The 17,026-nt window shown below is 38.5% G+C and overlaps 1 protein-coding gene across 2 annotated transcripts in view; it reads right to left on the bottom strand.

The window, feature by feature from the left end:
* The window catches only part of SNX9 (sorting nexin 9), a 60,404-nt gene that overhangs the window by 18,088 nt on the left and 25,290 nt on the right, over positions 1-17,026 (bottom strand). Inside the window, exons 5-9 of one of the 2 annotated variants that reach the window (XM_048297931.1) lie at positions 6,415-6,598; positions 5,481-5,631; positions 3,981-4,065; positions 3,158-3,283; positions 2,753-2,870 (exon numbers count right to left, since the gene is read on the bottom strand). In XM_048297931.1, the coding sequence (XP_048153888.1) occupies positions 2,753-2,870; positions 3,158-3,283; positions 3,981-4,065; positions 5,481-5,631; positions 6,415-6,598 (664 nt within the window). Of the gene's footprint in view, positions 1-2,752; positions 2,871-3,157; positions 3,284-3,980; positions 4,066-5,480; positions 5,635-6,414; positions 6,599-17,026 lie in introns of both variants that reach the window. The other variant, XM_048297930.1, reaches the window with a different exon arrangement.

Below are 17,026 nucleotides of genomic sequence, written 5' to 3'. Positions count from 1 at the left end.
GGTATTAACAATTTAATGACTTAGAACTCACAAGAATCACAGAATCCTGAGTTGGAATGGTCTCACAAGGATCATCGAGTCCAACTCGTAAAATAAATGGCCCATTATGCTAACAAATCAAAAGAACCTTAAATTATATTATATTGATTACTGATCAAGAGTTCTCCTCCTTTTTAAGATAGCCAAGAAATATTAAAAAAACCTAACACCCACCCACAATTCAAACACGTTTTTAAAAAAATTAATAAACTTCTGGATGGAAAAATTAGGTATTCAGATGACCCAAGAAAAAAGTCAGGCACTGGCTTGGAATGCAGGTATTTTTCTGATACAGTCTAGTAAAATCTTGGTCAATAGGAGGTTCAAAAACATTGAAGAAAAAGGAAGTACAGTCCAAGTTGCCATGTACAAGCCAACAAGGCACTGAAATTAAACTGCTCAAAACATTGAAATTGCATTGCTCAGAAACATTTGAAATTAGTCAAATAAAAACCACAGATTTAAAAAGCAGTGCCTTCTTTAAATATATTTCCATATACGTAAACTGGGGGGAAAAAAAAAAAAAAGTCAATAATTCATACCCATAAACTGGTTAGAACATACACATACGTGTAAGATTGTAACTGATTTTTTTGGTACTTGAGATATTTTTAACACAAACTAAATAAGTAACCCTTTTTTCTTAAACCAGAAATGCATCATCACTGTGTATTCATTAAGAACATTTTCTTTTTAGTACAAACTATCTTCTTGATAGAATCTTTTCTAATTTTAAAAAAAGCATCACATCAGACTTCTAAAGCATACAGGGAATGGGATGTGAAAGGAAAGAGAGGTTCCTCCAGCACCCAACTCTTCTAATTTCCATAGCAGCGCAGATAACAAGCTTTGAACACGTGTACTCTTTCAATATAATTCTACTGTATAGTTACTATGGCAGCGGATCTACAAGGTTGGGGTTTTTGTGGTTTGGGTTTTGGGGTTTTTTTGTTTTTTTTTCAAATATGGAAACCAGCAAGACTAGCAGGTAAATAACAGAATTAATGAAAAATGAACTTTGTGTATAGGTATTTTTCCTGTAAATTAGCAAAAAAAAAAAAAAAAAAAAAAGTCAAACACTACTTATATATATTATATATATATATATAATACTTATATATATACTTATATATATTATCCTTTGCATCACTTTTAATCTATACAGAAATCTCCACAGCATTCCTCCAAGGAGTGCAAAACAACAGAAGAGCAGCAGTTGCAAGTTACATGCTGGTCATTAAGCATGTCATGCCAGTATATCATCAAAACCAGCATCCTGACAAAGTCAGTCTGGAGTCCTGTTTTGTCAAGAGCAAGTGACAGAAATGCTTTTGTAGACAATCTTCAGAAAGAAGCCTCCTAAACACAATGAAAGATAAGTATCCTTTTCCCAGTTTCCTCATAATGCTTCAGAAAGAGACATGCTTTTTATTATTATTTTTTGGCATGAGGCAAGGTATTCTCTCCCACAGATTCCAGAAGACAGAAATTCACAGGCAATGGATTTTGCCAAGATGCAATGCCAGACTCTTGAGTTTTTTAAGATACAGTTGCAATGAAATCTAGAGACCCCATCAGGTCTTCTGGTTTCCTTTTACATGTTTAAATAAAAATGCACATGTTTAAATAAAAATGCTGGTCAATTCTAAACACGAGGCTAAGGGGAAGAAGTCACTTCCTCACTTTTCAGTTTCCTCGGCATTTATCCCAGCAACTTCATCAATGCTCAGCTTTCTTCAAACGCAGCAGAGCTGCTGCATTTTGAGTGATGCCCACAGCCACATGGTTGGCAACATGCCAGTGCTTGTATGTTTGGTTTTGGCTGTTTATCCTAAAGGCTGTATAAAAATCTTACCAGAAAACATACAAGTGGAAATGGACTAAAGTAATGCATTTTACTCCTATACAGGTGTCCATTCTTTTCTTCACATACACCCTAGCACATACTTGTAGAAAGGAAGCCAGAGACTACTGAAAATGCATAGGCACTGTCATATTCTATTGCAAAGACTAACGTATGTGCATTTAAAGGATCCAATCCCACTTTTCTTGAAGTCAGAACAAAAGATTTCCACAAGCTTCAGACAGTTTGGTCAAGCCGAACTGACATCAAACCAGAGCAGAATGCTATACAAATGAAAAATGCTTTCTAAATCAAGTGTGAAATCAAGCAAGAGGAGAAACAGCTGCAGCATTTCACTTGGAAGCAAAAAACCCGTTTGTCAGGGGATGCTCCCTTTCCTCTGGGAACTTTGTTTCAAAGCTCCTACCACATAACATACATATAATCAAATGCAAAAGAGAAAAACCCAAAGAAACACCAAACCCCTCCCCCACCCTCAAAAAAACCCCACTCAAAAACGTTTGACCAGCCAATCAGCAAGTATGGACATAAGCAGCTATCTATTCTCTCCAATAGTAATTATTATCTCATGTAGTAACTAGGGGGATTTTTTTTGCTTTTAATTACCTTTTATTTTAATCACTGGACTAGATAATTGAACCTGAGTTTTGAAGTGATTCTCCTAGTACTGATCTGTTATTATCAGTCAGTCATAACAACTCATTATAAGTTTTGAATGGTAAAAGGTTGGGGTTTTTGACACCTTCTTTAAAAATAATGAGAAAAACAAACACTAAGAAATAACTGAACCTTATTAAAAAGTGACTTCCTTATTTCTCATTCCATGAATTCAAAACTGGGAATAATTACCTGTTACTTGCTTGTCTGGAAGAGAAGGGATTGGAATGGCTAATCCAAATTTAACCAGGAGCCGCTCATACAACCAGTCAAAGTGCTTGTATCTGTGGTTGACAGACCGATTAGTGTTCTGTAAGAGAAACACAACTCTGAACTTGGGAAGGCATCTGCACACAGTGACATGAAACAAGCATGACCAGAATGGTAACCACATGGAAAGTAAATAAAATTTATGATTTAGAGCCGTAATACAGAAGAACTTGAAATTCTAGAACAAAGCAAATCCTTGGGGTAAAAAAGTATGACAATTACCACTTACTCTTACAGTGCTCTTACCAAGTCACACAAACTGTATTATTTATATGTACAAATGACACATACTTGTGAGACAAAAGATCCTGTTTCAGATATACTTACAGTGCAGGTCAGCTGATATTCAATGTAGCTCTTGAGACCATACATTTTAGAACCTTTTTTGGGATCTGCCACCACACAGTCAAATGTAGAGGTAGGATATACCCACATGGGGCCATAATCACCAATCTGTAAGAAATTGCAAATATTATCTTTAAATACATCATGTTGCACCAACTGCAAACAAAGAGACAAATATCTTCTCTCTTCACTTGAGAGTCTCCATTGATTTCAGTGAGAGGCTGAGAGTCTGGAAATTCTGGAAACAGAGGGGATCCTTGCAAGCAAGGATGAATGACCATAGCTGAATTTATCTTGTGTATTTTAGTCTTTCCCAAATAACAAAGGATTGGTGAATTCTAGGGCTATTTCAACCACATTTCACTAGAACAGCATATATACAGAAGGGTTTGGTTTTTAGATCAGAAAATGACCTGACCATCAGGACTGAATATAGCAAACCTCTACAAATGTAGCTCCTACATGTAACTATCTAGATAACTAATAGACAGTGTAATGCATTTGCTCTGCTTCCCAATCCCAAAAAGGCTTATGTTCATCACAAGTGCAGATACAGCATGAGGAAAAAAGTACTGAAAATAATAATTATCATCACACTTAGGATTTTTATTATGACATTTCTAATTATATGTTCAGTACCAGTTTCTTCTGACCAAAATACATATAATAACCTTGAGGATAAAAGTTCAGTTGAAAAAACAGGGAAAGGTGAGGAGGATTATAAAACCCACCCACCCAAAAAAACCCCAACTCCAAAACAAACCATACCACCCACACAGAAAAATTCCACACATCCCCAACTTACAATTATGGGAATTTTCTCTTTGGGTTTTGCTAGCTGCTTTGCCAACAGATACTGTTCCATTCCAGGTTTTGCAAATCCAGGAAATCTAACAATAAAATGAAGTGATAAGTTTATTCCAGATTCTCCTTCCTTTGACATATGCAGAATTACCTGCCATTATAGGAAAAAAACCCTTAAGTATTTCTCAAGTATAGAAAACCATTTACGTGAATTACTGTAACAACCAGCATTTTGCACTGAAAAACGCAGAAAAGGTTTGGGTACTGACATCCAGGTTTTCTGAGTGTGTTTTGTGTGTCTGTGTGTAATAGGTCCCTTCTTCCAGAGCAAAGTGGCTGTTTGTGCTCTGCTGTCCATCATATCAAACATAACAGGAGGACACAAAGTAACATCTGTCACTCCTCTGCAGCCCCACCCTCTCCGGAAACAACACACAGATGGCTCATGCACCTGAAATTTCAAATTATGAGAATTCAATCATCTGAAAGAATGATAAACAGAAGATCTATCAAGTGCTTCCAAACATGAGTTATCTTAAATAATTTATCCATCAATTAAAAGAAAGCAAAAAAATCACTGTAATGTTCTTAAAGTCTTACAAAAGGACTTATAAAAAGCACACGGTGGTCCTCTTTCTAATTAGGAAGATAATTAGCCCTTGAAGTATTGCCAACCTGCTTGCAGAAACATGAGCAGTGAAGTAGGACTTACTTCACAGACAAAAAAATCTCTTAGATCAGGTATTTTTGTGAGTTTACAACAGGTAAACAATGATGCAGAGGTACTCATGCAACACTGGACATAAAAATCCACTGATGAACAAAACTAACTAGTCATGCAGACACAGTTGATTTTAGTCACATGCCCAAGGAACCATTATTCTACAATCCTTTTCCACTCTGCTTTTGTCCACTTAGAGATTACCACACACTAGCTCTCAGAGTAACAGCAGTTTTAGAGTAAACAAACATTAAGCTACAACATGAGATAATGCTAGTATAACCCTGACAAAGCTTGATGCTACTGTAAGATTTTTATCTATAAAATCAAACTTCCTATGGCTCAAGAATCAACCTGGATGATGCACTCAGTAGAACAGAACTTTTCTCCAGCAGAAACTCAAATTGCTCAAGAACTCTGGGGCAGCATCTCTGATCAGTTTCTACTGTATGGACGAGCCATCCACCACCTCTGACTTTCATTAAGAGCAAACTGTCAAAGACAGTTACATTTTAAAGACTTGAAGTTCGGGCATTGTGAAAAGGTCATTTGCCTTTATGACACCTCCAAAAATCATACAGCTTTGTCAGGTACTTTCAAGCTTTCAGGGATCTGTGTCCTCTGATTGCTTATGGAGTACGCTGAACTACAAATCTATCTTCTCTTCTGCCCCAAAACTGTAATATTTACATTGGTTGTTTCAAGAATGTTGAATTTAAACATCTTGACAAATTCCAATTCTCTTCAATATATATGCATTTCCCCTGCATTTTCCATTACTTGTTAAGTGGTAACTTCATAGCAGCTGCACGAGAATTTCCACGCTGGACCCCCCCAGCCTCTGATGCCTCAGTCTCCTTGTAACCAAGGTAAGATGGTGAAGTTGATTTTGGGTCATCCCAGTCATCATCCCAATCATCGTCATCAGCAGCTGCTGAAGTACAGGAGGGATCAGGGGATAGGGAAAGGAGAAAGTTATATAATTTCTCTTCAAAAGCAGAAGCAGGTACTTCAGCACTCACATACAAATAATCAACCAGGTAAATATATTAAAATCTCTTTCAGCCTTTCTATTTTATGATTCCTCCTCAATTACCACTATCTCCATCAAATACAACCTGCAAAGCACTGCACTAGAAATCCACTGGGGGAGAGGGAAAAAAAACAAAATAAACAAGAAAAAAGAGATGATGGTGTGTTAAGATGAATTCAATTGTGTTCCATATTCACAGACCCCAAGTTAGCATTCCCCAGTTATGGGTTCTCCCCTTAATTTAGGCTGTTACTACAAAAAGGTAAAGAAGCCTTCTGAAAGGCTAGTCACTTCTTAAAACTAAGGATTTAAGAGACTATTCCTTCAAAGGCCTGAGAGCATTAATTCAAGGGAGTTTAAAAGTTCCAGTTACGCAAGCTGAACAACATGCCTGAGAATAGATCGTGTATGCGCAAGACTTTGATTTGTCAGATTTCCATAAAAGTTTGAGGTGTCTGTTACTGCGGATCCAATTAAAAAAAAAACAACTTAGTTTTTAAAACCCCTATTATTTTAGTGTCCAGATTACTCACATGGCAATGTGCTACTAGGAAACTGGTTTAGTTTTGTTTTTTAAATAAGCCATGGTCTACAATTATGAAAGATTAAATAATTCTTACCTCTACTCTCCACCTACTCTAATTTATTTTAAAAAAAATAAAAAGAGCATTATTAGCACACCTGGTCCTTGATATGCCTGTGGATGACCAAATGCTGCTGCTGCCTCCCAGTTATTTGAAGCGCTGTTCCTCTGGCCAGGTGCACTTTCAGGTTTCGTTGCCCAGCTGTCAACAGCATTTCCATTATCCCAGTTGCCAGACTTCCCAACATTCCAGCTGGACCAAGGATCATTGGCAATGCTTGCCTACATTGTACAAAGACAAAAGAAGAATTGCTGAAGAACTGAGCAACAACTACATACTTTCTTCTTCAAGTCTTTGATCTCCTGCTGGTAGGCTGAGTTTGCATTCAGCACTTCACTTGATTGATTTAGAAACAGCTGCCAAATCTTGCATTTCCAGCTACACAACTCTTACATGCAGCAAGCACCTGGAAGAACTGATCAGCTTTCCAGCAATGTGACACCAATACATATTAACAAGAGTGCTTCTCCTCAGGGAAATTATTTGTTGCAACAGTATTAGGAAGCAATCTCATCCATGGTAATTATTTTACACTTACACAGTAATAAGTATGGTATTTGTGAACTATTAATTACTTAAAGCCATGAGCAAATTAGTGCATTTAAAATTGGAACTCAGAAGTCAAGAATTAGGTTATTGCAAATACTTATTTTCTTTACTAAAAGCAAATAATAAATTGCCCACTGACGTCATCACTACTGGTGTGGCAGCTAGGGAGTTAAAGCCTAACCTGCTGAGCTTTCCTGCCAGAGCTTAACTCATTCACAGTGAACGGGGGTGTTGAAGGGGGCGGGGGACAGAGGGGGGCAGTGGAAGAAAACAGACATCTGCCAGGGAACAGTCTGGTATCTCCCTGTAGACCTACTCTCTCAGCATAAGCTTGTGGTGAAGGTACTCACACACCCCCATATGCTGATGCTGTTGTGGAGGTGGAAACCTCAGCGAAGGAGTGCAGAGCAGACATGTCTCTAACTACTGCATTTTCAAGTTCATCCTGGCTTAATAGATAGCTTAGCATCCTGCTCAGCTCCTTGATTTTAACACTACACTTTGAAAACACATTGACTAGTTAAGTGTAGTCTACTCCAGACACTTAGTGCAGAGACTTGCTGGCAGAAAGAAAAAACTGCACACATATCGAAACCCACACACCCAAAGTGTAGGAGGAAGAAAGAGAAGAGGAAGGAAGCAAATAAAGCTGAGAAGGCTTGTCTTATTCGAAAGAGGGAGAAATTGAGTTTTGTAAAAAGAAGTCTCAAATCCTACTGATAGTAGTGCACTATTTTTATCACAAAGAATCATATAAAAGAAGTGCCTTATATAAATTAATTATTAGACTACAACATTTATATGTATCCTAGAATATTTGCCAACACAGGAAATTTAATAAAACTCCCACTAAAAACTATATTATTATCTGTAAAAAAGTTTCTTATACAAAAAAGGTACATGACATCCCAATTTTCTCCACTGAATATTCTCTCCTCTCATTTTAACTTTGATATTCTTCTTATGAATAAGAACTCTCCCTTCAGTTTTTCCTCAAATAAAGTCAGATTTCACAGACACTATCAAACCATAAAGACTCAAAAATAATGCTGATATCATATAACATCTTTATATCTTTAAGTTCACAATCCTCAGAATCTGGAAATTAAGACCAAGCCCCCAAGCTGAGAAGAAAAAATCACTATTCCGAAGACTCACAAGTGTCCGTGGGTCTCTAGGAATTGACAGAGACAGATTACTTGGACAGCTTCTACAGTGATAGCTTGAGGATTTGTAAAATTTTTTTTGAGGATGAAACTGACACAAGAACACTACTCTCTGGGGGAGCAATATTCTTGGATAGCTGATACACCGTGCTACTTTGAGCAAATTACAAAGTTGCTGGTAGCTTATACCAGTCTGCTCTCTTCCTACGATGTTCACCTGGTATGAGTTTATGTAAAGAGAAATAACCATACATGGCATTAGTCAGGATCCATTCTTTGCTAAATGAAAACACACAGGGATGGGGCCCAACCACACGGAGAAGCATGCGTGCTTCTAACAGAACTTGGCGCACCTAGAAAAGACTAGTTTGCATAATATTATATACCTATACTTCTGCAATATATGTTGTGCTGATCACTAGCAAATGAAAGTCCAGAAGTGGGATGATTGCCAAAGGACTGAGTAAAATTTTCCTCTTTTCTGTAGTAGTTAATGTGAAATCTGGTACATGAGTAAAAGGCAAAGAAACCTTAAAATCTGCTGCAAAAAAAAGAGGAAGACAATAATATTAACACTACTAAATAATGACTGTCAAGAGCAATCATTAAACTTGCAGACAAATGTTGATATACACAGATGCTGTACAGCAAAGGGAAATGTATTACTTAAATTGTGCTCTCAAGATGTCTTATCTCTATGTACCTATATGGAAGCACTCTTCAAATCAGAAAATTTCACTTCTGAGGTATCCAAGAAAGCTGTGGGGTAAGGTCTTGCCCCTAGGTGTATCATCTATAGGCTGTAAGAGGGGTGGAATATGCTACTTTCCTCTCAGTTCCTTTCAGCCAAAAGGTCCACATTTCTTTCTGAAGCACAGGGGAAGATTCCTAAGAGGGCTTAGGAATCTATATATATAGACAACAACTTTCAAAGAGCATTTACAGGACTCCCTTCAACTTTCTTGAAATGTTTTCCTACATGCACACATACTGTGACACTCCTAAGTGGTAGTCAACCATCAGTAAACATGGAGAAGGGCTCAGGAATCAGGCCTGGCATCCTCAAGGTTCCAGAGCATCAAGGAGGACCAAATAAAGACATACCAGTTATTAAGAGGGTAATCTCAGCTCCAGTGAGTAGTTCTGTGGATCTCAGCAGCTGACAATCTCCATACAAGAAGCCATTTATGTGGCCTAGCTCTGGTTGAATAAACCCTAATTAAACCATCAAGTATTTTGCAAGTGATTAAGTGCCATATTCTTACAGCTTTAGTTTTCTGTAACTGAAATTGATAATCCTCTGACCTCTCCTTAGTCATCACAAAAAAGGTGAAGAGTCCTTGCAAGAAGCTGATATTTAGTCAATATAATTTGATACAGCACACCTAATATCCAAGTATTCAAGCCATCTCAAATGCACACAAAAAGAAATGCCATACCACACAACTAAGAAACTAATCAGCCTTCAAATGAAGCACTGCATCTCTTTACTCCCCAAGGTAATGTCAAACAAGTACACTGAGATTAAATTCAAGGATAAACTCCTAAAAGGCAGCTGATTTTCCCTTTTGCAGACTACTAGGGACTTGCTCATTCCTACTGTTCTACGAGAAAAAACAAGACCAAAGGGCTATGTCGGGAACAGACAACAGAGGGAACCATTACTGAATGTTTTAAGAGGACTCCATTAAGGGCAGATTCAAACTCACTACAGAAACAGAACATTACTGGTGCGGCCTGGGGGATAGGAAGAGAAGTTTAGTAGGTTTTTAAAGATCTAATAGTAATTGAATGAGAAAAAATTCCATCACAACAGAAAAATCCTCAGCTTAGAAATGGAATGTCAGTATCTTTACCAAATGAATAGTGAATTAAATAGGAGAAGTGACATATTTGCTGTTTTCCAGAGAATCCAAAGCTACAGACAGTAAAGCTGTAAAGATAAGGCACTGAGGTGTCTCTCTGCCCTGGCTAAAAAATCTTTAAAAAAGAAAATAAAAATAAAATTTAAAAAAACTTTATTTGATCTCTTGGCCAACTAATCTGTCTCTGGCAGATTCCTTCTGCATTCTCCAATAATGCATGTTCCTGATGGGCAAATAGATCCATTCTACCCCTGAGGGATAAAAGCCAAAACAAACACAATGTTCAGATGGTAAAACTGATTTAAGTACCCAAAAAGACCTAGGTAACAGTGCCATCAAAAATAATGACCTCCAACTGTAAGAAATACATCTTGAAATCTACTCAGACACAGAAGCCATGCTGAAGCAGTGAGTAGCAGAAGTAAGCCTGATCAGATCAAGGGAAGTTCAGGACAGCCAAAGCTGCATCGAGAAGTGTTATGCTCTTGAAGAGGAGTTTAAAAGAGACAGACAGCACAAAGCAATGACAGAAAACACAAGAAAACTCAAGGTGACTCAGCTGAACAGCTCACAGGAATGAACATACCTCTCCAGTTTTATAGCTGCCTTAGTTACCTGCATGGAAACAAAGCCTTGAGCATACTCAGACATTACACTAAACTTAAGTTCTTTGGATAACAGTCTCTGAAAGATACATTAAAAAAACCCCAAACAACTAAGTGAGTATATAGACAGACACCTTCAAAAACAAGTGTTTTTCTCCGGGAAGGAAGATGAAGGGCTAAAAGCCTACTCTGCAGCAATCACAGAACAGCATTCACTGTGCTGTATTTAAGATAGAACAAGTGTGCACATTAGTAGATAACTGAAGCAGCTGCCTTACCCATGATACTTTATGGCTAAGCTTTCTTCTTGGTAAATCATTACCTAAGCACTGTGGTCCAGGGCATTTCTTCCACATCTGAAGGAAGGCCCTCTTTCTATAGTACAACATAAACATCCTTAAAAGAAATCCTCTAGGAAAAGTGGAGATGGGCTAGATTTTAAAGAATAACCAAATTTATGGACTTACATACTAGAATGCTCCTGTAGATAAATACTTGAAAGCAACATGACCTCCAGAAGCAGCTGGCAAGGAAGCTGTAGCAATGCTGTCCTAGGAACGCATCTGTCCCTCAGCTGCTCCTGTCTTCTCAGTTCCTTCCAGAGGAAACCATCGTCCAATACTTCCACTATCAGCCCCACTGCCCCCTTCATAACTTAGTCTCTGCACAAGAGCTGGGCTTTGCTTGCTCACAAACCACACAAAGCCAAGACACACCCACTGGACACTCCTTGTTTTCAGCAGGAAATAAATCTAAACCACCAGTGGACAAACTGAGAGACTTCCATGAACAGCAGAGCATTTAGTTTTTTGTTCTTTTCCTGCTTCCAATCCCATTTCCTTACCTGTAAGGTTATTCATAACCAAACTGGACTAAGGGCTGCATTGCTTGTGCACAGTGCAGGCAGACGACTTCTGTCTATCATGTCCTGATTCAGCTCAAAAAAAATCCATCTTTGAAGTACAGAAAGGTGTTTCAGAAAGATACATAATTTAGACTTGAGTAAAGAATACTCAGTGATAGGATGAGGGGACGGAAAACCCATCTATTGTCACTCTGACTGCTTCAAGGAATTTTCTTTTTAATTCAAGTTTGCTTAGTTTCAACTTTCAGACACTAAAAATCCTATATAGTTTATTCAATGGAGCTCTCTCAGGCTTCTGTTTTTGTTACTCACATCTGCACATGTAAATGGCAATCAAGTCACTTCTTTATATCCTTGTCTTCTCTTAAGCTGATTTCAATTCTTAATGGTTTCTTATTGAAACACAGATGAGAAATTTCAGACAGTTTTCCAATCACAGCAATGCCAGAAAGAAAAGAAAGGCGCCCTGCTCCTCTTTGATGTTCTCTAGACATCCCAGGATCAAGCTACAAAGTTTAACCTTTCTTTTTGGGAAAAGCACTCTCTTTTTGTCTGGAAACACAGGAGAGGGGTTTCCCTGGTTGCCTTTTTTTTTTTTTTTTTTGAGGAATTGAAGAGTATTACTGGCTATTTTCAGTTTATCACTTTCAATTACAAATGCCCACGATTCCACTTTAAAAGAAGTGCTCAATGAACAAAATAAAAACCAAAAACCCAGGACGGAAACTACTCATTGCAGTAAGCACCCTACTGTGGTGCAGGGGACTGTGCAACACATGTGTGCCACATGGCACTATGAGTGTGCAAGTTAGCAGAAATGCTCACAGGAGGGTTGACAAGACTGTCACCATTAGCAAGTTAAAACATTCTTTATACTGTCAGTGCCAAACCAAACCACAAGACTACCTCAATGAAATAAGAAGTCAAATGAAAACAAAAGTAGTGCAGAGTACTGGGGAAGAATAACCCCAGGCACCAGCACAGGCTGGGGGTGACCTGCTGGGAAGCAGCTCTGCAGAGAAGGACCTGGGCATCCTGGTGGACACCAAGCTGTCCATGAGCCAGCAGTGTGCCCTGGTGGCCAAGAAGGCCAATGGTATTCTGGGGTGCATTAGGAAGCGCACTGCCAGCAGGTTGAGGGAGGTGATCCTGTCCCTCTGCTCAGCCCTGGTGAGTCCTCATCTTGAGTGGTGTGTCCACTGTTGGGATCCTCAGCACAAGAGACATGGAGCCCTTGGAACAGATCCAAAGGAGGGCTACGAAGTTGATTAAGGGACCAGAGCATCTCTCTTATGTGTAAAGGCTGAGGCAGCAGGTCCTGTTCAACCTTGAGAAGAGATGACTGAGGGGACCTCATCAATGTCTATGAGTATCTGAAGGGAGGGTGTCAAGAGGATGGAGCCAGGCTCTGCTTGGTGGTGCTGAGCAATAGGACAAGGAACGACGAGCAGAAACTGGTGCACGGGAAGTTTCACCTGAGCGAGGAAGGATTTCTTTACTGTCTGGGTTACCAAGCACCAGAATAGATTACCCAGAGAAGTTGTGGAGTTTTCCTCACTGGAGATAGTCAAGAACCATCTGGACACAGTCCTGTGCCATGTGCTCTAGGATAGCCCGACTTGAGCTGGGAGGTTTGACCAGATGATCCACTGTGGTCCCTTCCAACCTTGCCTATTCTGCGATTCTGTGAACCGTACCAGGAAACGAAGCATACCAACACTGTAAATTGTGGAAAACTATTTCAATAGTCAGATTTTGCCTGAGGGTATGGGTGCAGATGAAGGCAAGGAGTGATCACAGTATTGCAGCAGTGTAATAACTTCCTGCCTAAACCTTTGCATTCCACTGGGTCATCAACAGAAAAACTCAAGACAACTCTATAATTGGAATTGATGCAACCACTGTCATATGTTAGATGGTTATTTTTTAATATGTGAATGTGATTCATTTCAAAGCAAGAAAGCCACTGTTTCCAGTACTGTAGAGAAGCCATTGCCTTGTACTTTGCTTAAATGAGAGTTGGTCACAAATTCCTGTTACCAGTCTGAATGCAACATTGTGATTGAGATGGTGGAAAGAGTTGCTTTCAAATCACACATAGCAATAGAGGATTTTATAGTGTCATTATCTGTAACAGGAACTAGAAATTACAATTGTAATTATAACTCCCATGGTGAACCTACCTGCATATTTTATATGATAATTCAGCATACTGGTTTAACAAGACAAACTGGACTCAGTCAAGTACAGGTGAGTTACACTTCCTGTGATAATACTTCTGCTTTACCACACACACAGAATCATCAGAGAACAGAAATGCTGTTACATGAATTTGATAACATGCATGTCAGAATTTCCACATAAGTAGAATACTGCACTCTTAATAGGAGCACCATACTTATTTTCTTCAATCTTAGCATTCATTGCTGCTCATAGCAATTCAGGGAGGGGGAGTGGGAGTTATGGTATGTAAATTTAACAGTGACAATTTGCCTTTCCAGCACTTCATTGCAAAAAGCCTGAAATATATGAAGTAAAATTTTGGGAATAGCTTCCTTAGTGCTCTCTTTATGCATGCTCAACAACTTATGTCTACATACCAGGTAACTTGAGTTGCCTTAGCTCCTGCATATCAAACTATGTGTTTTCACCGCTACTTATTCTTCCTGTCTATACGTAAGTCCCACAGTCTTCTGAAGAGAAAGGGTTTTGCACACATAAGAGTCCACTTATCTTACTTTTCTTCTGAGAGAGAAACTATCCAAAAGAATTTCACTCTTACCACTGGATAAAACAATACAAACATGAGAGGTTTGTGTTAAATGCTTCCTGTACCTACCCATGGGGCCTTGCTGCTCTGCCCACAACATAACACACAAGACACAAAACATGTGGATTCTCTAGGGTCAACAGGAATTAGCGGAAAAATCTGTAATTCATAAAAATGCAAACTCTCAGGATACTTACTTTATCTCAAACTAAGAAGAGCCATACAGTCATCTTCATAGAGAAGTAGACTTGGCAGTGATTAGAGAATCAGCGTCAAGAAAAGGGAACAAACTCCTCTACAAATGCAACTTCTGGTAAGGTACAAGAACTATATTTATATCTTAAATATAGGGAAGCTACATCTACAGCTCTTACGTTAATGTAGCTGTGATCCACTTCCACCTTGAAACAGACAGGCAGCACTTCAATTTATTTTCATTTATACATTTCTAATACTAGCTTTCTATTCTGCAGAGAGGGGGAAAGAAAAGTAAGAAAAAAGACTATACTGAGCTCTAGAAGGAAGGGAGGAGAAACCATACAAATTTAAATATAATATACTAAAATTTATAGCATTTCTATCCTCTGTTCAAGACTGCTGCTTACAAAGACTGTAAACAGCTGGACTACATTGTGGCTAATTGTACATACAGTCTGCTTACAGACCACTAATGAAATTACTGTACAGAGAGTGTTTTAACTTCTTAATAAGAAGAACTAGCTTGGGCCAATATAGTTGTAACAAAATCTAAATAATTCAGACAAACACTATCATTAAAACAGAGCTGATGTTTGTTCACAACTTTTAAAGCATTTTAAGTTAGATAAATGAAAAAACACCACAAGATGTGGTTCAGAATAGGGGAAGAGAGATCATGGCTGTTAAAACAGCAGCCTCTGAACCTGAAACACAAACAAAATAAATGCAAATACATCTGTGACTAGAGAAGCACTAGTCTTGACCACCACAAAAAAACCCAAACCAACCCAGATGGAGGAGACAACTCAGAATGAATTTTACATTAATGATTGTATTTCCATACATACTTGAATTACAAAGACTCCAAATGCCACCAAGCTAATAACCTCTTGGTCAGCTGCAATGAGAAGCACTGCCTAAAAGTGTGAAACAGAATATCCTTTATTGCTACAGCCCCTGGAAGAAACTCAGCAAAGAAATACTATAAGAGAAAAACACGTTACGCATTTTTTCATCAAAATGGCAGCTTTTTTGTTCACTGTATTTGTCAGGTTCACTTGGTTTAACCTGACAAAACTTATATTCGTTTCAGTGCCATTATTGCCAGTATTATTCCAATACCAAGAGAGTCTACAGGTAACTTACTTTAAAACATACATGCATGTGCAACTCTAACAAATAGAAATAGCATGAGTGCTGATATACTTACTCATTGGCTGTTCCAAATGACAGTCTAAAATTAGCATCCTGCATTGCTGCTCAGAGGAACAGTAGATTGACAGAGAAGAAAGATTTCTCATTCCCTCTGCTCTCTCTGCCCAAGGGCTACCAGGTCAAAACAGGATGAGACTCACACAAAAGCCAAGGAACAGCCTCCATCCTTGGCAACTAAGGCTTCCTTATATTGTATTTGTTTGAACAATTTTTTCATACATTAAACCACAAATTTTATGGGCAGATGCAACATTAATTTATCCTACCTGCTTATCTTCTTCTAAGTGTGTAAATAGTCACCTTGAGTCAATTTTTCCCCCTCATTTTGTGTTTAATTAGCTTCACTGCTTCCTCCGATTGTTTTGATGTCCCCAGCATCTTCTCAGATAGCTCTTTAAAAGAGCAGCTGCAAACTTTACCAAGGCAGCCATTGCTGGGACATGGCTGATGCAAGGAATGAGCTGGAGCGAGTGAACTGCCAAGGGTCAGGTGGAATTCTTCTCTTCCCCTTAGGAAGTATCTCTGTGCCCCTTTTCTACTTTACATCTGTAGCAAACCCAGGTAGGGTACAATATCAAAGTGTTGCTGTGGTTACTGAAACTTTCTCAGTGAAGAAAAGGAAGAAAAAGAAACTGCTTTTAATTATTACTTTTTAATTACTTTTCAGGAGATTATTTACTGAACAACAACAAAAACCTTCTTAGGAAAACAGACAGGGAGTAGGGCAGTGTTTGAGTCAATGATGTTTTCTTAACACCAAAAAGTTATGGTTTCCAGAGTAGGAAACCAAAAGTCTCTTGTTTGACTGGAAAGCAAAAAGGGATGTGGGAAGAACCAGCAGAGCTGTTTGAGTGGGCATTTGTCTTCCCAAGTAATGGTTATGCACGATGGGGCTCTGCTTTCCTGGAAATGCTGAACATCTGACTGCCCTTGGGAAGCAGTGAATGAATTCCTTGTTTTGCTTTGCCTGCATGTGAAGCTTTTGCTTTACCTATTATGCTGTCTTTATCTCAACCCAAGATTTTCCCCATGTTTACCCTTCTGATTCTCTCCCCCATTCCTTTGAGGGGGTAATAAGCTGCTGAGTGAGTTGAGCTGCCTACCAGGGTTAAACCACAACACTGTGGTTTAACTGGTCTCCTAAAAATAAAAAAGGAAAAAGCACCACACTCCCATTTCAACTCAGACAGATCTATTATTTTTAACAAAGCTTGGTACTGAAGACTACACAACAACCTGGTTTGTTTTTTGGTTTTTTTTTTTAACTTACTGTTAGAAGAACGGAAGGAATTCCAAGAATTAAAACATCTTCTGACTTACTGAATTGGGGAGTGGGGCTGTTGTGTAACTATGTGTATGTTAGAGTGACAATGTTTATAGAAAGCAATTTCTTCAATACAGTCATAGTAAGAAAAA

The sequence above is a fragment of the Corvus hawaiiensis genome, chromosome 3, assembly GCF_020740725.1.
Source record: "Corvus hawaiiensis isolate bCorHaw1 chromosome 3, bCorHaw1.pri.cur, whole genome shotgun sequence".
In the NCBI taxonomy this organism is placed as follows: Eukaryota; Metazoa; Chordata; class Aves; order Passeriformes; family Corvidae; genus Corvus; species Corvus hawaiiensis.
This window is presented reverse-complemented; position numbering and strand designations above follow the sequence as displayed.